The 19,937-nt window shown below is 58.0% G+C and overlaps 1 protein-coding gene across 2 annotated transcripts in view; it reads left to right on the top strand.

Moving 5' to 3' along the window:
- NHEJ1 (non-homologous end joining factor 1) overlaps window positions 1–15,009 on the top strand; it is a 44,202-nt gene extending 29,193 nt beyond the window's left edge. Inside the window, exons 6-8 of one of the 2 annotated variants that reach the window (XM_027636816.1) lie at window positions 13,806–13,923; window positions 14,155–14,258; window positions 14,562–14,759. In XM_027636816.1, the coding sequence (XP_027492617.1) occupies window positions 13,806–13,923; window positions 14,155–14,258; window positions 14,562–14,642 (303 nt within the window). In that variant the 3' untranslated portion in view covers window positions 14,643–14,759. Of the gene's footprint in view, window positions 1–13,805; window positions 13,924–14,154; window positions 14,259–14,561 lie in introns of both variants that reach the window. The other variant, XM_027636815.1, reaches the window with a different exon arrangement.
- Window positions 15,010–19,937: the final 4,928 nt, after the last annotated feature.

A 19,937-nucleotide genomic window follows, 5' to 3' on the forward strand; every position in this document is an offset into this window, starting at 1 on the left:
CATGTTCCCAGCTGGACTTGGGGACAGGCTGTGCCACTCACCCACTCGATAGTGTCTCACTTCTTGGAATAGAGGCTGTGATTTCTTGGGTACCTGCAGTGTATATCAACATCCTAGGGTGGGACAGGACAACAAGTTGGATCCAATACCTTCCCCCAGCCCATCTTGCCAACAGTACAGAATGTGTTGTTTGTGGGAAAATGGGAGAATAACAGTGGGCACAGCCGTGGCTGCAGTAGTTTTTCCAGCAGCTTAGAGGCAGGAAGTGGGGGATGCAGCGGAAGGAGAAACAGGAGGGCTGGGACAGAGCCCGCCATCCCTGCAGCACGGCTGCTGGGGCTCCGTGTTTTGCAGCCCGCCTTGTGGACGCTGAGGTTTGGTTTCCTTCTCTCTGCTCTTTTCCTCTTCCTCGCCAGGCCCCGGGGCTGCCGACTGACCTCAAAGGGAAAAGTGGGCTGTGAGGGACAGCAGCAGGGATGGGCAGGGGTAAACACGGGGCTGGGGCTGGCCAGGCAGTGGAAGATGGAGGTGAAGTCATGCCGTGACGTCAGCGCTGTGGCTTTGGGGACAGCCGTGGTTAGGCTGCTCAAGGAGAGGCGGCTGTTTTCCTGTAGCTCTGCCGCTTGCTCCTGGTGCCCGTCTAACTTATAAACTTTAATGGCCAGTTTAAAAGGTTCCTGCCATGGGCACCCTCTCGCCAGTTTTAGGTTTTTAATTTGGAAACTTTCCTCTCTGTGGTCAGGGAAGGAAGGACTTGGGTCCGCTCAGAGCCAGTCATCAGGACACGTGGGTGCCAAAGACACGGTCCAGAAGGACTCTGCTGTCGTCACTGGTGTTGGGACAGGGTTGGCCATGCATGGGGCAGACAGGCTGCAGGAGCCCCCTGGTCCCCTCCTGCTGCCCACATATTGATGGAATAAATATAGCTCTTCCTTGGCTTCTGGCTGGGGGAGCACTTGGAGCTGCCACCTGCTCCTGATCATCACAGTCCTACCCCCTGGGGTCACCATTGCTCTGGGATGTGTGAGCAGCATCCTCACCCTGCAGCCCTTGGGAGACACTGGGAGCCCCTGAACCTCTGCTTACAGGAGTGAGGAGACCTGGGGCTACAGCCACGTTTGCTCTTCCAGGTGTCGGCAGAACTGGGGTTAGACACACACCTGGGGTCAGGTGCGGAGCTGGGATTATACACAGCCATGCCTGGATGTGCTGCTTGGCAGAAGAGGATTTGGGGTCAGTGCTGTGGGAGACAGTGAGGGCATATCACTGCTGTTCTTCATCCTCTTCCTTGCTTCCCACCTTTCCCAAAGCTTTGGCAGCCCCCACGAGGTGCGTGTTAGCAGAATCACATTTCACTAGTGTAAGCTCAGCTCTCCTCTGCCTTCAGAGACTCAAGAAGCCCTTGCAAATGCCCAGAAATTGCTGGGTGCTGGGGCACAGGGCCAGAGCCTGATCCCTCCCATGCAACAAGGAAACTAGCGTACAAGCTTGAGGGGAGCCTCCCCCCAGCCTTTCCACTCAGCCATGGAGAGAGCACGGACATCTTCCCCACCCCAGATGCAGCCACCTGGAGTTACTAACAGTGTGGCTCCAAGGAGTGATCATGGCTTGGCTCGGTCTCTCCTTGTCACCAGACAGGTGTGGCAGGGCTTGTCCATATGTTCCTGCTATACATGCTGGTTGTCTGAGGGTGCTGCATGTGGGCTGGTCCTCCCAGAGCAGAATGATGCATCCATGCTGTGAATCCCTGTGGTGGGCTGGGTCAAAGCCCACCCTAGAGCATCTTAGCTATCAGGAGGGTCCAGGACTTTGCTGGGGGCCTGGGGAGCTGCATGGCAGACAGGATGGCTGACTTGGCAAAAGTCTGCACCCTAGGGGTTGAACTCCCCCAGGGTGGGCACCCAGAGCACTATAAATAGCACATGAAGCCAGAGGAGCAGAGGAGTGGCCCTGGTTTACCAGCACTTTCATACCATGTCTTTCAAGTGGTTCTCCTGCCTCTTCCCCATGAGCCAGTGGCACATCTGCACCCAGCCGCTGCCTCCGGTGTCATGCCACGTGCGCTGTGGCCACTGGAACTGATGCCATGTGCCAGCCCTGGAGCAGCCCTGCCTTTGCCAGCCCTGTAATTGATTCCTGTTCTCCTGAACGGGTGGAGGCTGCAGATGTGCAGCCTAGTAGGAGGCAGTGGGCTGCGGATACCACCTCCGGGGGCCAGCCTGGGCAGGGCGAGGAGCAGCCCAGTCCTTGCCTTGCTTCTGATGTCTACTTGGAGAGCCAGATGTTTGGAGAGGTTCTCCCCAGCCTCAGCTCCTGGAGCATTCAAGCGAACCCTGCTCCCCAACTTTGGCCCTACTGGCAGAGCTGGGGTTCTTGGGGACCAAAGAAACAGCTCTCTGAATATCACTGTATGTCTGCTGATGACAAGCTCATGTTTTGAGATGATGGCAGCTGATGGCAGTGCAGGGATGGGCTCTAGAGATCCCCTATTATTCCTCTGAGGCTGCAGAAAGACCTGGCCGTGGCGATGACAGGAGTTTAAATTGATGAGGATTTTGTAGCCTAGTGCCCTATAGGAGACGATATATTGGAACACACTATTGTGGATAAGGTTAAAGATAAACTAATTTTAGGCTGGAAGGTGATGGTGGTCCAGGAGAGAAGGCCTGCAAGCAGGTCAGTTTTGATATGAGTGCAGGGCAGCTGGAAGCAGGGACCCTTGGTACCTTGTTTTCCAGTGCTGCTGATGACAGATAGTGCTGCATGGAAGAAGATGCCTAGAAAAAAAGGGAGGAAAATAGTGAAGCTTTTAAAAAACCCTGTATTTAGCCAAAGGGCATGGTTTTGCTGTCTGGAGATTGTAAGGAGTGGGTGAGCCCTTCAGAGCAAGGCGAGCATGAATGGAGAGAGTGGTGTGATGAGTGGGCAGGGGGCTGGAAAAAGCAGTGGTTACCAGAGCTGAGGAGGTCTTTGCCCACAGGGGAGTGGTAAGGCTCAGAGCATCTCTCCCAGCACAGGCTGGGATCCCTGCCCTTGAAAGTGAGGAGCAACTCAGGCTACAGCGGCTGAATGTGGCAGGACAGAGATGAAAGGGGCTGCAGCAGCAAGGGGTAATCTACTTGCCAGGGTAGAGGGGAACACCATGGGGCAGCGTTGGAGCCATGTCTCCCAGCTCCCCCAGGTGGAGGACTGCAGCATGGGGCAGGGTCAGGGCCATGGCTCCCAGCTCTCCCAGCCCTCTGTGTCCCCCCTAGGCAGCACCACAGGGACCCTGTCCCTTTCTCCAAGGGCTGAGAGGGCGAAGGTGCCCTGACAGAGTGTTTTATTAGCGGCAGGTGCCTGAAATCCAACCGTGGTGGAGCAGTAATCCCTCCGCTCACCTGGAGATGAACCCATCTTGAGGGACATGGCTGTGCAGGGTCAGGCCCCACCGGTGCTGGGATTGCCCCGGCCGTAACCAGAGTGTCTCCCTGGCAGCCTGATGGGCTGGTCCTGCCGTGGGCGACAGGCGCGTAATGCCTGATTTCACAGCGCTGGCATTTTCTGTTTGCTTGTGGCAATGATCTCTCCTGCCCTTCCAGCTCCAGCCCTGGCCATGTGTGGCAGCTCCCAGACCTGCCTTCAGAGATGGGGCAGGAGCATCTCTGGTCTTGCCCTGCAGCCAGCACTGGAGCTTTGCAAACACCATGGCAGTGCCATGGCTGGGAACACGTACCACACAGAAGAGGAGGAGGAAGGCAGAGACTCCCCCATCTCTCAGATGCTGAGGTGGTCCATGAGTTGGGCATAGGTCCCTGGGCTGTCTGCAACAAACTAAGGGGATGTATGTGAGGGAGAGGAACAGGAGCGGGCCATACAGGAAGGGTCTCCTGTCTGCCATCCAGAGCCCTGCTCCCGAAGTGCTCTTTGCTGTGTCCAGCTTTTTCCATCAAAGCCATGTCCGGAAGGAGGAGCTATAGGCCAGATGCTGCCCAGCAGCCCCCTGCCCTCAGTGCCTCCATGCTCAGGACTGGGAGTGGTTTGGCAGCAGATGAGCAGTGATGTCCTCTAGGATGGCTGGCAGCCTAGTGCAGCTAGTGCCAGGGGGAGGCAGACCAGGATCTGTGGCACGCTGGCAAAAACCAGCCTTGGACTTGCAGGAGCACTGTATCTGCATCTCACTATTGCATGACGCTGTGCCCAAGCTGAGGATACTCATCACCTTGTCATTGGGTGCACAGCCCTGACCAGCCTTCTCTGTCCCCACAGTCTTACCCTCTCCCAAAGTGCTGCTTTCTGCTCATCTCACTGGACCCTGGCTTTGTTGGCTGAGCTCATTTAGCTTTGACAAAGTTTATAGCACTGGAATGCAGAATGGCTGCTGGCCTCCCTCCAGCCTAAACATCCCCACCCCACAGTGCGACAGGCGCTGATAAGGGTGAGTGCTGCAGCGGGCAGGTATCTCGTGCCCAGCCCGTGACCTTACAGCCACACGACCTTGAAGGTTGTCATTTATCTCACGCGTGTGAGTGTGTATGCACATGAGCTGTCTCCCATCCCCAAGAAATGTTCTCCTCATCTCTGGTTTTCTCTCTGGGCCAAACCCACATGCACGTTGCCCGAAACCGACTCCGAACAGAGTCCTTTGATGAGCAGGGCTTAAATATATATTTGGCATTCCAGCGGCAGCATGCCGAGCCTGGCCGAGGGTGTGAAAGTGTTTGCTTGACAAACTCCGGGGGCTCTCGCCTCTCTGCTGGCTCTGGGGATTCACAGGAGAGAAATATCAAGGAATTTTTCACCTCTCTGTTTTGTTTTGTGCTTTTATTTTGTTTTCCTTCTATGAGTGCATTTTTAGCTCTGGTGAAAAGTCCCTGATTGACAGTCACAGAGACTGAGTCCCCTCTCTTCACAGAGACAGAGACAGCAGCAGCAAACATCCCACCCCAGGCCCAGGAGAGAGAGGGAACAGCCCTGAGAGAATTGTATTGACTGCCGAGGGCTCCTATCTCCTCTCCACTGTCCCTGTCCCTTCTGTGAGCCCAGTGCTGTCATGGATGAATTTGGGTACCAGCAGGATGGAGATGCCCCACATCCTAGATGTCCCAGGCCGTGGTCTGCTCAGAGCTGGCCCTTCTGCAAAGACCCTCTCTCTGCTGAAGTCAGGGGTTTTCAGTCACAGAGTCCTTTGTCACCACTCAGCTGGCCCCAAAGAGCCCCAGCACCACACTGTGAAGACATCTATGCCCATTGCTCCACCACGGATTTCTCAGCCAGTGTCCCCATGTGCCATGGCACCAGCTTCAGGTACACACTGGCCCCCAGGCACCTTTGGGATTGCAGAGGGGTCTTGTCACCTTGCGCCTGTGTGGGGAGAGATGGAGCAAGAGGAGGAGCAGAAGAGTGTCTCCATGGGTAAGTTTCAGATGGATGGGCTGGTTGCTTGCAGCCTCCTAAAATGATGCATGGGAGGTGCTGGGGGCATGAAGTCAAAACCACCCTTGATCTTCACTTGCCACTCAGCTCCTTCTGGGCAGGAGAGGCAGCTCTGTCACCAATTTGCACATGATGCAGGATCCATGGAGGGGCTGGGATGTGCAGAGCAGCCTGGGGTGCAGAGCTGGGACCCTGGGCTTGGATGGGATCCCAAGAGTGTCTCCTGTATGGGGAGGAGGAGGAAGGCAGATCCTCCCCCATGACTCCAGCTGCTGCATCCTGCACCTATGGGAAATGGGGAGGGGAAGCCCAGGGCAGTGGATTTGGTTTCAGAGCCCATGTCTGCAGTGCCTGCCAGAGCAGAGCGAGAACCTGGCTGGCTCTTGGGGAGGGGGCTGAGGGGGCTGCGTTTGTGTGTTCTCAGCTGTCCCCAGCGTAATCCCTCATGAAAGAGAACCCCGTGCCCTGCTGCATCCCCACTGTCTGGTGGCAGTGCTGCCTGGCCCTAAATCACCTGCCAGTCCCAGCCTGATGGATCACCATGGAAATGGGGGTGCTGCCCCCTAGATCAGCACAGAGAAAGGGTCTGGAGTCTGAGGGGCAGGAGTACAGACTCTGGAGGCTACAGAGCAGGGATTAGGATGCTGGTAGTCTACAGGAAGAAGCTCGATGCCCAGGGACAGCGGGGCAGAGGTTGGTACCATCTTGCAGAGAAAGATTGGGCTGCTGTGAATTGCAGATGGTGAGAAAGGGATAGAGAGAGATTGTGGAGCCAGGTTGGAGATCCTGGAGGGCCATGAGGCTGGGGGCAAGCTTTATTCCCGGGGCAAGGGCAGGCTTGGCTTGGGCTCCCCGAGGTTTCCTTCCTGGCCCACTGAAGAATCGCTGGCTTGTCTGAAGATTGCTGACGGATCATGGACCTGTGGATTTCCTGGGCAGTGAGTCCCTTTCATGTGGCCGCTTGAAAACTCTCATGACATCACCAGGGGCTGCTCCTCCTGGAGACAAACCTAGTGCTTTTTAGGGTTTTGCCTTCCCCCTCGCCCCAGCCTGTGTGTTTTGGCCAGGGGGGACCTGGGGAACCATGTCCAAGAACAGCCACTCTGGCAGGGAGATGGTGCACGGGGCTGGGGAGCAGGGAGAGGGCAGTGTGTCCCCCCCATACTGAATAAACATGGGCTGACCAGGGTTGGAGGGGGCTTTTCCAGGCGGGACCACACCCCGGGGGGCTATTTTTTGCCATGAATGAAGGGGCTGTGTGCTCGCAGGGCTGGCTGGCCTCCTGCTGCTGCTGCTGTGCACGGAGAGCTCGCCTGACACTCAATCCTGGTGCCTGGCTGGGGACCAACATCTGCACTTAGCACAGCTGGGCACTGCCTGTGGGACACCTGGGTACCTGGAACAGCTTGGCACTGCCTGGGGGGACACCTGGGCACCTGGTACAGCTGGGCACTGCCCACAGGGACACCAGCAGGCTGCCATGCTTGGGAAACACAGTCTGTCACAGAGCACAGGGAAGTGATGGTGACTCAGTGGCTGCGCCAGGGGCAGTGCCAGGGCTGCTGGGGCATGTTGGACCCAACCCTGCTGGGACCATGTGCCTGGGGACCTGCCTGAGGCAGCCTAGTGGTGAGCTCTGCTGCCCCCTGCCCCACATAGAAATGCTTCCTGCTGCAGTTTCGGGTGATGATGGGGCAGCATCTCCAGGGACAACCCCTCCAACTGTGCCCATGCTTGGGAGGAACTGCAAAGCCGCAAGGGTGGAGCAGCTGCCTCCTGCTCAACCTGGTCCTGAACGCACCCAGATTCTCCCCAAAGCCCCTAATCCCACCTGGCTCAGCCCCAGCTTCCGCTCTGGGCCTTGTTAGCTCAGCTAATCCCTTGTGAACCAGGTTTAGGGATGCGCTGGGTGCAGCATCCCCATGGTTGTCAGGCACATATCCCTCTGTTACCCCCAGATTTTGTTTCTCAAGGAGTCTGAGGGCTGCTTTGCCAACCCCCAGCCCTGACCCGTACTCCTGCTGCCTTCCAAGCCCCAGTGCCCCGTAGGTCCCAGGGGTTAACTGCATGTGTTTGTGCCCTTGAATGAGTGACCTATCCTTGCCGGGTGGAGACGAAGTGCTGGATCCCACCCCTCACTGTTCCTTATCGCCACACAGCATCCTTATGATTCACCAGGTGTGGCTCCCTTTCCGTCACCCCACTTTGCAGGAAGTTTCCTGGCCAGCCCCCCATGAGCTCTGTGCAATAATAACAAGCTGGGATGAGCTGGCTGGCCTTCCTGAGCAACCCTACAATAACAGACCAGTGCAATGTGTCCAGCTTTCCTGGGCAGACAATAATAAACCCACATGAGCTGGCACACTTTGCGGAGGAACCCTACAATAATAAACCTGGATGATGTGTCCATATTCACCAAGTCAGACTAAAATAACAAGGCAGTATGAGCCACCCAACTTCATCACAGATAAGAGGGGTCCTGAGCTGTCCCCCTGGGACAGGAGACACACTTGGCCACCAGGTCTCTACATCTTCTTCTCTTGACCGTGGAGAAGACAGCCGGTGTCAGTGATGGGCTGGGTTGGTTGAGGTGATGCCCATAGGTGCCATCAGCCTGTGACTATGCCTTCCTGGAAGCCAGCAGCAAGTCCTCGCTAGTCCTGACATGCTGGAACCTGCTGCTCTTCAGGGCATCCTCCTTGTCCAGCTCCCTTGCCAAACTGATACCCTGTGCCAGCTTCCCCAGAGGCTCTCCTGCTGTTGCTCCATGGGCTGCTGGACAGGAGGACAGGTGCCCATGGTCAGGCTGGATGTGGGGGTGACACCAGCAGCTGCCGCCAGACCCTGAGCAGCACCCGGGTAGGGAGGCAAAGCTAGTGCTGGATGCTACTATTTTCAGGGAGTTTGTTAGCACTTGGGCAATGGGAGGGCTTGGTTGTCCATGGATTTGCTGGACGTTGTGGCAGGATGGCCTCTTTCCAAATGGCATGGGGGAGGGACTGTGCCCACTGGGGGCTGGAACCCCTCGCTCCCCACCGTAGGGAGCCTGGAAGCCAAGCCCTAGGGCCTGGAAGGCTGGTCCTCACATGACTGGGGAGAAGATGCTGCAACCTCCTGCCCTACCTCTGCACTGCTGCTGACCCTCCTTTCCCCGGGATTTGTCCCTGGAAGTTGGATGCAGGAGCGGGTGGGCAGGGCAGGGTCAGGACCCCCCCAGCATCCCTTCATAGGGGGGACCAGCATCACAGCAGCGTGGTGGTAGCACAATGCAGAGCCTCGCTGCCACCACACCCCTCTGCTCAGTGTCTGCGAGAAAGGCTGTAACCCAAGCCACAAAAACAGCACAAGGAGAAAGAAAAGGGTATTGAGCGGCAGGGCTGCTGCGGTCACCGGCCAGCATAGACTGCTGGTTGTTAAGCGTGTGCCTCGCTTGCAAAGGCTGCCTTGATGAAGTGTGAGACAGCACTTACGGAGGGACGCGGGCAGGCATTCTCGCTCCATCTTCCTCTCACAGTGCCGGCCTTTATGTGCCTGACATTTGCTTGCTGGAAAGGCCCCTAAAATCAGGGGGAAAGGAAAACATTGCTTGCAGTAGGGCCAGAGCGGTGCTGGGAGGAGTGCTGTGCTGTGCCGTGCTGGGCTGTGCTGGGCTGGGTCGAGCTGGGATGCTCGCCTGTCCTGGCCTCACCACCCGCTCTTCCCCGGGGTGACCCCTTCACCTCTCAGCAGCTCTCCGGTTGCCTTCCCCTGCCGGCACCACCGCTTCCTGTCAGGTGTGCTCAGCCTGGCTGCCTGCCTGTGAAGTCCTGGCCATCCTGCCCGTGCCTGCTTCAAGGGCGGGCTGGCAGCACTGCCAGCTCTTAGCTGCTGCTGGTGCGTGTCCCCTGGAGATGCATGGGAGGGTACAGTGATAGTGCAAGGTCAGAGCTGGTCCTTTAGCCACCTGCTGCTGGGGTGCCCCAGGGACTGCTGAAGGCTGGGGTGAGTATGTGCAAGCACATCTAAGAACTGGACGAGCTGGGAAAGGGCATCAGTGGTCAATGTAAGGCATCTCGGGGTGCCTGGAGGGAGCTTGGCCCCAGGAAGAGGGGTCATTGCCCCACCAGGGAGCTGGGGCAAGAGACTAGGTTTATGTGGCCTGCTTCATCCCAGGGGGTTAAGTCTCACCTTTCTCTGCCCTTGATCCCAGCTGGAATGGAACAGTTCAACCCTCTCCATCTATTTTCCTGCAGACAGATTCTACTGGGATCCATTGGTCCAGTGCTACTGGCAGAGGCTGGTTGAGCATCTCTCTGGATCCCAGAGTAGATCCCTCCCCAGCCTAACTGACACTGGCACAACCATGGGTAGAGATGCCCAGCACAGATCCAGCAAGCCATCCACAGATCCAGCATCCCCATTCCCAGGAACATGCACAAAACTCATGGCAGGGGAGAGTGCCAAGGGCAGCCTGGCCATAAGGCACAGGAACACTCCAGTCATGGAGCTCTTCCCCTGCCCTCCATGGATTGACACAGCATTATCAGACTTTGCCCATGCCAGTGTGATGGCAGCCATTCCCATTGCTGGAGAGTCAGTCTGCCATTCCTGGGCTGCCACTCCACCACACCACTTCCATGGAGCCTGCTGGCGGGGGCGGCCTGGGGAAGCCATGCCCCCCCTTGGCCCACAGCCCTTGGCTCCTGCCCCCGGCAGGAATTATTAAGTGTGCCTCTGAGGAGCATGTGCTGAGGCTGGCCACGGGAATGTGGGCAGATCTGACATACAAGCCACAGCAGCCAGGCTGTAATTTCCAAACAGGGCCCATTTGCTCTGTTTTCCAGTTAAAAATATATTAAAAAATAGGAATGTGGGATTTGTAGTGAAGAATGTTGGTAACCGCTTTGAACGTCTGGTGTGATAATGAAAGGGTCAGTCCCCAGCTTTGAGCATGACCGATTTAGACTCTGGTGCTTGGCACCAGTTTGGGGGCCCAGCACAGTCCAGCCTGCCTGCGAACCCATCCTGGGCCAGGGAAAGGTGATGCTTCTGTGTTGGTGGTGTGGTGCTGGGCTTGGTGATGTGCCCCTCCTGTTCATGCTGTAAAGAGGACATCCAAATTGCCATCTCTTATGGCCTCTTGAGAAGGGAGTCTGGGCAGGGGTGGGTGAAGGCAGCATGCTTTGGAGACAGATGCCATACCCTGCCCACCATTGCCTGTCCACACTGGGGTGCAGCCTCATAGCAGAGCCCCCTTGGGATGGGGGTCACTGAGTAAGGCTGCAGCCCAGCTCCCCCTGAGCTGCCCCTCCACACTGCAGGGCTGTCAGTGAGCACAGCTTGCTCCCAGCACGAGGTCAGGCACCTGCCCCCCTTCACCGGGTACCCCTCCTGGCTGGGCTAATCGCAGTTCAGGGTGTGCTGCAGAGCCTCCCGTGCCACTACTGCAGCCTTGAGTCCCTCCTGATACTGGGGCATCCCACTTGGCCTTGTGGCCAGGTAGTCATAACAGGCGGGACAAGCCATGCCAGCTCCTCAGGCATTGCTTCCCGGTGCCTGGCAAGCCCCGTGAGCAACCCGGACAGCACTCCCCCAGCTGCCAGCTCCCTGCCCGTGCTGCTCCCCAGACCTCAGGCGTCATGTTTATCCTGGAGATGGGTAATCAGGGAAAAACAAGTCACCAGAGCCCAAGCCTGATGTTGCAGCGGGGACAAGTTGTCTGCAGCAGGGTTCAGCTTCGGGATGTGCTGGAGCAGTGGAGCAAGGAAGAAGGAGAAAATCACAAGTAGCCAAGGCTTGTCCCCCATCCAGCCCCTTCCAGGGACACCTCGCTGTCCCTCTCAGCCTCCGGGGCCATCAGGTGGCCGGTGGCTGGCACAACACGCTCCGCTCCCTGCTGAGTCACAGCTCTGCAGGGAAACGCTTCCAGCTCTGGTTATAACCCATTTCCCTCCGGGGTTGTGAAGCGCAGCCTCCCCGTCCCGCCGCGGGCCGGCTCCGGCCGCCCCATGGCCCTGAGCCCGCGGGTTCCAGCCGCCGGGAAGGGCAGCGGCAGGAAGTGGCCACTGACTCCCAAATTCCACCCTGGGCTTGCTGGAGCTAAGCCTTTCCCGCGGGCGTGGGCAGCAGGTGCCCTGCACCTGCAGATTCCTGTGCCATCCCAGATGCCCATCTCTCCCAAGGATGCTAGGTACCCTTCTCCCAGTACCTCCCCAGGGTGCCACTTCAGTGTGTGCGTGGGTGCTGGTCTTGGGGACACTGGGTGGCTGCAAGGATGGTTTGTCCCATATCCAGGGACACCATGGGTGCACTGTGCTGGCTTTGGGCAACTGGGCTTTTGAGCACTGAGTGAGCAGCTGCCCTGCCCAGATCCTTGCCTGAATGCTGTGCAGAGGAGCAGACTGAGCAGCCCTGGGGCTCGAGGCACATCCCAGGTGCCATCCTAGATGGGTTGGAGCAGAGGGGGATGGGCAGCACCCTACACCTGGATGCATAGCCTGCCCCATTACCCTGGCATTCCACAAGGACCCATTGTTGGCAGGGAGAGGGGGTGGGCACCAGAATAGTGGCATCCAGGGCTGTCTGGCTCTGCAGGGGACTCTCCTGCCCTCCTGGGGCACTGACCCACACAACACTATCTAGTACACTTTGCTCACTTCACTGCCATTCCTGGCTTTCCTGGGAGCTGCTGTTTGCTTTTCTCTGAATTATGACTCCAGCTTGTGCCTTTGATCTGGGCTGTGTCGGCCACCCCTTGCCAGCCCCTCTCCTGCCTTTGAAGTGCAGTTGCCTTCCCAACCTCGGATGCTGCTTTTGCAATCTTGGGTGCAACCCTGGCCCCATGGGGTGAGACACCAAGGGCAAGAGCATCCCCAGGGTGTCTGAGGTGCTCAGCATCCCTCCTCCTCCCTGAGACCTTGTGATGGGCCATCACAGCTCATGGTTTGGAGGCTGGGCAGTGAGGCACTGAGAGGTGTGCTTGCCCAGTGGCAAGCAACCTTAGGGATGCTGGCAGGTTGCTGGGGCCAGAGTATCGCTCCCTCCTGTGGCAGTGGGCAGGGACACAGGAGGTGACCTGTGTTTGCCTGGCCAGTGCCATGCATATCCTGCAGCTAAGGGGCCTTTCATGCCCACAACTGCAGCAGATGGGATGAGACCTGCATGGAAGGTGTCTTTCTGGGCACCAGCCAACTCATCCTGGCATCAGCCCTGTCCTCCCACCTGTCTGGCGGGGAGCAGCCGGAGGAGGGCTCAACTTACCCGGTCTGCCACTGGGAAGCTGGGATCAGGCTTTGGACTTTGGCCTTGAGTGGGTCTGAGTGTCCCCATCCCATCCCCACTCCTCTGGCCCAGAGAGGATCCTGCCTTATCTGTTACACTTTGTTCTCCTGCTGTCTGGGTGTGGATCAGGGCAGAGATTAGTGTGCAGACCTTTGACACACACACACATACACAGCCACACAACCAGCCACGCGTGCATCCCCAGCCACGCTCATCTGCACACCACTGCACATACAGTCCCCATGCACGTCAGCATGCTCACACTCACCTGCACGTGTATGCCCACACTGTGCCCCACACACCCCCCACAGCCACCCCCTCCAGGGCACACACGCATTTCCCCATCCTTGTACATGTTTGTTTGCTCTCTGTGAGCTGTGTTATGTTCCCACTGGAGTGTGGCGCTTTCCCGGTCTGCCAGCTAAGGTCTGCCATGTGCATCGGCATGGCCCAGTGGGTAAAAGTGGCATCAGGCAGGCAGGGGGGGTGGGCAGGAGGAGAGGGGCTTCCCTGTGTCAAACCTGGAGGGAATAAAACTGTTTGCAGGGAGGTGGGAGCTGTTCTGGTAGACCGGGAGCAAACCTGGGCACCCCTCGTCCAGCTTGTTACATTGCCCTCACTTGCCATGGGGCTGCTGGAGATGTCTTATGCTGCATACATAGACATGCTGAAGGCTGTAGTGGCAGGCCGGGGCTACCTGTTCCCACCTCTTGCCGAGGTCCTGCCCCTGCCCAAGGCTTACTGTCCATGTCTGCAAGCTGCAGCCCCTGCTGCTCCAGCCAGGGAAGTCAGAGCACTTCCAGTGTGATCTTATCTCTGGCATTTCATGAAAGACTCTGCAGTCTCCCTCTGAATGGGAAGGCAACCCACTGGTCAGAGCAGGTGGGCAGGTGTGTGCACGAACGTGTGTGTGCATGTGTGTGTGCACAACTGGGGAGCAGTCACATCCTATCCAGTCCCAGAGCTGGCTGTTCCTGCAAGCTGTGCTGCAGTCCCTGGGGTGAAACAAATGGAACCTGACAGGCAGAGGAAGGCACAGCCTCTTCTTTGCCCCCCCAGCAGCACCGCGGCAGGGTGACCTGGCAGGTGATTTCCTGGCAGGGTGATGGTGCCTGTGCTCTCTCCTGCAGAGGCTGCCCCAGATCTTTGGTGCAGGAGAAGGGCAGGCGTTTGCCTCTGCTCTGCAGCAGCTCTACACGGCAGTGATGCAGCAGGAGGCCAAGCAGGCTCAGAAACGGCAGTGCTCAGGTGAGGAGCTCTTTGGCTGTGGGATGGGGAGTACATGAAGCAGTTGTCCCCCATACAGCTGAGCCCCATATCTCAGGGAAGGGGAGCATGGCCTCAGGTACAGCTCCTCCCATGCAACAGTCTCTCCTTTTGCTTTTCCCCCATGCAACCATAATTCCTGGAGTGGGTATCGGCAATGCCCCATGCTCCCTTATCTCAATCCAAAATTGCATCTTTTTCTACTGGTACCAGAGGATGATGCAGACCTGGTGTCCACTGCAGAAATCACAAGGGACCCCCATTCACCTCCTCCATCCCAGGAGGATGAAACAACATCTTACAGAGAGAGAACCACGGTAAGTGCAGCTCTAGAAACAGCCTCTCTGTACCAATGGCAGATGGGGCCCGCACATCCTTTTCCACCTAACATCCAAGCCCTGTGCCCCTTCAGGATGGACCGGGGGTCTCAGCTTGGTTCTTAGCCCATCCTACCCCATGTGCCCTGACTGGGGAGTGTGTGATTGCACACGTGTGTGTGGTTTGCACTCCCACAACAGGGATGACGGGTGTGTCACTGCTTGCACACATGCACCCATCCTGCATGACCCCTGACATTGCCTTCTGAGGGGGCACTGACTCTACCTTCTCTTTGCTTGCAGCCAGCCTGCTCCCCAGCTCAGAAGCCTCGGCTGCCTGCAGCCAAGGCCAAGCCAAAGAAGGCAAAGGGGCTCTTCAGCTGAAAGGTTTCTGCCACCCCTCCCTGATGGTCTCTGCTCCCCCCAGCATCCAAGAAAGGGAGTGCAGGGCACCCATGCATCCTCTACCTCTTCTTCTTCATCTCCTAGTGAACCCTGTGCAAGGTCATGGTCCCCTCCCAAGGTGCCTCCAGCTGAGGAGATGGAGCTCCTTTCTTCAAGAGTGCCTCTGAAAACAGCTTTTCTTCCCTGGTGCAGAGCTTGCCCAGGCTTCTTCTCATGGCAAAGCCAGTGCTGGACCTTGGGGAAGTGGGAGAGATGCTGCCAGTGGGTGTGGGACAGCTAGGGCTCTGGCAGAGCTGTAGGATTTGAATGCTGTCATGTGGGTTTTCAATAAAGGGCTGTGTCTGGCTGTGTCCCTCTCCTGCTCTATCCCACCAGGCCTATAGTGTCTGGGAAGGGGTGCAACCCCTGGTGCTGCTGGGTCCTCCTCAGTCTGGTCCTGCTGTCCCAGGAGCTTGCTGCAGCTCTGGACAGAGAGGAGATGGCAGCAGCTCATTGCTGTGGTGTGTGACGGCAGCTCCCAGACATGCTGTGCCTCACCCTGAGCAGCAGTATGTGGATTGGGGCGTGCACAAGAGGACACCCAGGTCATGGGGGCACAGTATGCTGAGAGGGATGGAGCCCATGTTCTCCTTGTCCTACACCATGTGCTGGTGCCTGGAGCCAAGTGAAGCCCTTGCAGCAGCAGGCTGGCAAAGGCAGCAGACACCTCCACCATGGTTACTGGGCAGATGATATGGGCCTCCAAAGAGCAGGAGATCAAAACACTAACACACTGAATCCTTCCAGGCCTGGAGGCAGCCCTGGAGCAAATTACAGATGCTCCCTGGACACACAGCACCACCTCCGCCCCTTCACAGCCAACCCATCCATCCATCTATCCAATAACTCCTGCTCTCTTCTTCTAGCCCTTGTGTCCACATGCTTCCTTTGGGACGGGGACCTCATTCCTGTGCCCAAGTTAGGTTCTAAAACAGCAGGCAGAAAGCCAGGCAACAGGCAGGCTGCAGCCTGTGGTGCTGCTCTCCTGGGGCAGGGACCTGTGCCCCCAGGTGCCCTGCTCCCTGGGGCTGGGCCAGCTGCAGTCATGCTGCCTGTTCTCCTGGTCAGCAAGGGGGAAACAAAAACATCCGGAGCAGCCCCTGTGTCTTATGGAAGGGGAATGAAAGGGCCTTTGCTGGACCACAGCCAATCAGCCACAGAGCAAGTGCAAACGGTTGCTTTTTATATTTCCTCTCTAAGGGAGCAGCATGCAGGGCAGAGTGGGTGGTGAGGAGAAGCCATGGGATGGGGAGCTTGTACCAACAGACGTAACTACATATCCTGCATTCTCCCATCTCCAAGCATCTTACCTTGGCAGCTTTAGGTCTGCCTCCTGGGCACTTTTTCCCTGCTACTAGCTGAGGGGGTATGACTGGGGCAGCAGGAGCTTAACTGCTCTCTGTTTCATGTCTGCTGTCACCAAGTTGTCCCCTGGTGCAACCTCTGATCAATTCATGTGGGCTGTCTCCTGGCCCAGGAGCTGCTCTGTTGCAAACCAGGTCCCTTGGGTCCCTGCTGGTTCTGGGATTCATGCTGTTCCCCCATGCATGCCAGCACATTCAGGAGGAGGATTTATTACCCCAGTAAGGGCATCTAGCTTGTCTGTCCTCTTTGGGCCTGAGGAGACATCATGGGAAGGGGCAGAGGGGACACATTCCCAACCTGGCTGTGCCAGTGACTGGTGGACTCTATAGAGGGGGAGCAGGTGGTGCAAACCATCACCTGCACCCCTGGGTCATCCCAGATACCAGCTGCACCCAGACTGTGTCTCTGCTTCTCCCTGGGGTGCTCAACTCAGGGGAGCCAGTGCCAGGGATGCTTCAGGAATGTTGCTCATGAGCCCTGTTCTGCTGCACTGTAAGTCTCTGTGGGGTGTCCTGCAGCCTGTGCTCATGGATGGATGAGCACCCCAGTGGGCATCAGGTGGGTGTAAAGACCTACTGCAGGGACAGATCCTGTTCCATTTACCCTGCTCCCAAGGCAAGGGAAGGTGGGGATGCAGGAGAAATGGATGGGGGATAAATAAAAACAGGAGAGTGAAGATAGCAGGAAAAAGAGCTTTGCCAATGCCCCCCAGAGAACCACAGGGACCCTGGCCCCCAAGACTCCAGCATGGGGCCACTGGTGCCTCCCTGGCCCAGGTTGTCGCCAGCTCTGGGGAATGCCACTACTCATTGTCCCATCCTGTCCCGCTGGGGTCTCCTTCCCTGTCCCCAGCCCCTCCTCCCTGGAGCCGGCTGGATTTGAGCTCCCGACACACATTAAAGGCCACAAGTTCGGCCTTGGCCTCCATAAATTTGATTCCATAAATATTAGTTTTCGCAGGGTTTAATGAAGCCGTTATGCCGGGCACGGCCCAGCACCCCGACCCGTGCCCTTAATAAGGGCTCTGTGGCCTCGATTAAAGGGACCTTTCAATCGCTGTCAAGTATTTTTAGAAAAGGAAAAGAAAAAAAAAAGGGAGAGAGAGAGGGAGAGAGAGAGAGAGAGAGAGAGAGAGAAGAAGACGACCAAGGCATCGAATACGGAGAGGAAAATCTCAAACCCGTCCAGTGCAAAAATAGAGAAACAGCACCACCTAGACTGCTTGGTCCTGCTCCGCCACCCATTCCTCCTGCGCAGCGCCCAGCTCCGGGCAGCCCTGGGAGCCCAGCAAGGGGTATGTGGGATGCTACACTCCCGCTTGGGGCAGGGACAGTGGGATGCAGTGGTGGAGAAAGCTGAGGTGCAGAGGAAAGAACAACTGGTGCACAGTTGGAATGCAGGCAGGAGCAGCGTGCGGTGGCCAGGCATCCCAGTGGTGCCTGAGAGAGGCTGAGTGTCGTGGGAGATGCTGTGCAATGCAGGAATGGATGCTGCATCTCCCCCCACCTCCACTAGAAGGTAATTCCTCCCTGTGACCTAGTGCTGCAGCAGCAAGCGTCCCTTCCCACTAGTTACCTGAGCAGGAACCTCACTCCCCAAGCAAAATTCTCTCTTTACCCACTGGTTATCTGCCCCTGTTCCAGCCTGCAGCCACCTCCCCACCCATCCAGCTCTGGCTGCTCTGTCATGCCTGGGGCACCTATCCAAGTGGCCCCATGTGCCAGTGGGCTTTACCTGGCAGGGACACTGACTGACATTGGGAATGCTGCATGGAGAGATGATGAACTCTGCACTCTGCAACAGGGCACTGTCACTGCTTGGCCAGAACCAATGCAGGATGCCGGGGCCCCTGCACGGGTAGGAGTTGCTGGCAAACTCAACTCCCAGTCTTTCACCCTGGATCTCCATGGGATATAAATGCTCTTACCAGTGAGGGCAGGGCTAGGCTGCTTGCTGTGAGCCTGGAGCTGCTGGGAGGGGGACACAGGTGTGTGATATGCACAAACCTGCAGAGGTTATTTGGAGGTCTGGGTTTGGATCATTGGCAACCCAATGGGGAACTTGTCCCTGGGGAAGTGCCCCAGCCTCCAGATGCAGCACTACCCCAGATGATCCTGCTCCACAGTCCCTGGTGATGAGCAAAGTGAGAAGCTGAGCTTATTCCTTTCGCTGGGAGTACAAATAACTCTGGAGGATCCTGTGGACCTAGTCCAGGGTCCACAGGGTCTGATTTTCCTGTGCCAGTGATGCACAGAGAGCTGTGTCCCTTCTGCAGCCCTTAGAAGCCAAAGGCAGGGATGGAGAATGGTGCTGTGGCATGTCTCCTCTGCTCTTTCTGCTAATGCCATTAGGATGCTCCACTGAAAGGATCAGCTGAAGAGATGTAGAAGTGAGGTGGCCTGAGGCTGCTGGCCAGACACTCTTGCTCCATCATGTGCAGGAGCAGTGGGACATCTGCACTCCACCGTCCTGCACAGTGGCAGGAAATCACAGAGGCTCTGGGCACTGGTTTTGGGTACCTAGTATGAAAACCAGTAAGAAAACCTGCTGGAATGTGGTTACTGAGTATGAAAACCTGAAGGAGACATCTCTGGCCAGCTGCACTTTGCTGCAGCTCCTGCAAAGGAAATGGTCTACTGGGGCCACTGGACAGCAGCATCCCAAGCCTGTGGGTACTGCTGGATCCCCAGCCTGCATCCCTCTTGCCCAGGTTGATTGGTCCTGCTAAGATGAGCAAAGCCCTGCAGCTGGAGCGGGATGTCTGGCTGGGCTACTCCAGCCTGGTCACTGCATATCCCTATGAGTGACCTGTGCCCTGTGCCCCCTGAAGAGCTGGCGAGGGGACATCTCTGAGAGAGTTGTGTGCACGGGGGCATCCCAAGGCACTGCCTCACCTGGGAAGACCCTAGAGAGCCAGAAGGGGTGCAAGCAGAGCTGTGCAGGACCCCTCCCCGGCACGCAGCTGGGGGAGAACCGGGGGGGCCCTGCAAACCCTCGCTCCTGAAATCAGGGTGTTATATTTACTTTCCCCTTTTGGCAGCTAGAAGGGGAAGCCCATCCCAGCCCCTCATTGTTGTCTCAGCGAGTTAATCAGATGCCATAATCCTGTTGTGGAAATATCGGGCCTCCCTGGAAACAATGGGGAGCGAGAATATTGTGGTTAAATTTCAACCAGCTGCCTCCCTGCTCTGTTTGATCCCCGCCCGCAGGCCCGGGCCCCTGGCGAGCAGGCGGCGCAGCGGGGGCCGGAGCCCCGGGGGTGCCACCCCGCGCCCACTCCACCGCGAGGGACCCGCCGCGGGTCGCACCGCGAAGGGGGGTGAAGGGTGTGCAGCGGCCCGGGCACGTCTCGGGGCGGCAGCGGGGCTGCCCCGGGGGGCAGGTGTCTGCGGGCACTACCGACGGGGTGGGCTGCGGGGCTCGGCAGGGGGGAGGAGGCTGCGGGCGGCCCGGGGCAGGTTCCACGGGGAGGAGGAGAGAGAGGGAGGGCTCTGGGAGGCTGGGACACGGGCAGGGTGCGGTCCTGGCGGTTCCCGGTCCCGGATCTCTTCAATTTCCCCTCTCACTCCTGCCCGGGGAGCGGAGGCAGCGGCGGCTCCGGCTCCGGCTCCAGCCCCGCCGCGCTGACCGCCGAGGCGCAAACCGCGGAGGGCTCCGGCAGCGCCGAGCCCCGCGCCCCGCGCCCCGCAAGCGGCCGCTCTCCTGCCAAAACAAACGGCCCTTCGCTATTTATTGCCGCCGCCGAGCCACAGCAGCTCAGAGCGGGCCGACGCCAGCCCGCCGCACCGGGCAGCCGGAGCGCACCCGCGCCGGGCAGCCGCCGCGCCCCGCCGTCGCCGGCACCGGCACCTGCCCGCCGGCTGCGCGCCG

This window comes from Corapipo altera, unplaced genomic scaffold, assembly GCF_003945725.1.
Source record: "Corapipo altera isolate COAL_440 unplaced genomic scaffold, ASM394572v1 45, whole genome shotgun sequence".
Classification (NCBI taxonomy): Eukaryota; Metazoa; Chordata; class Aves; order Passeriformes; family Pipridae; genus Corapipo; species Corapipo altera.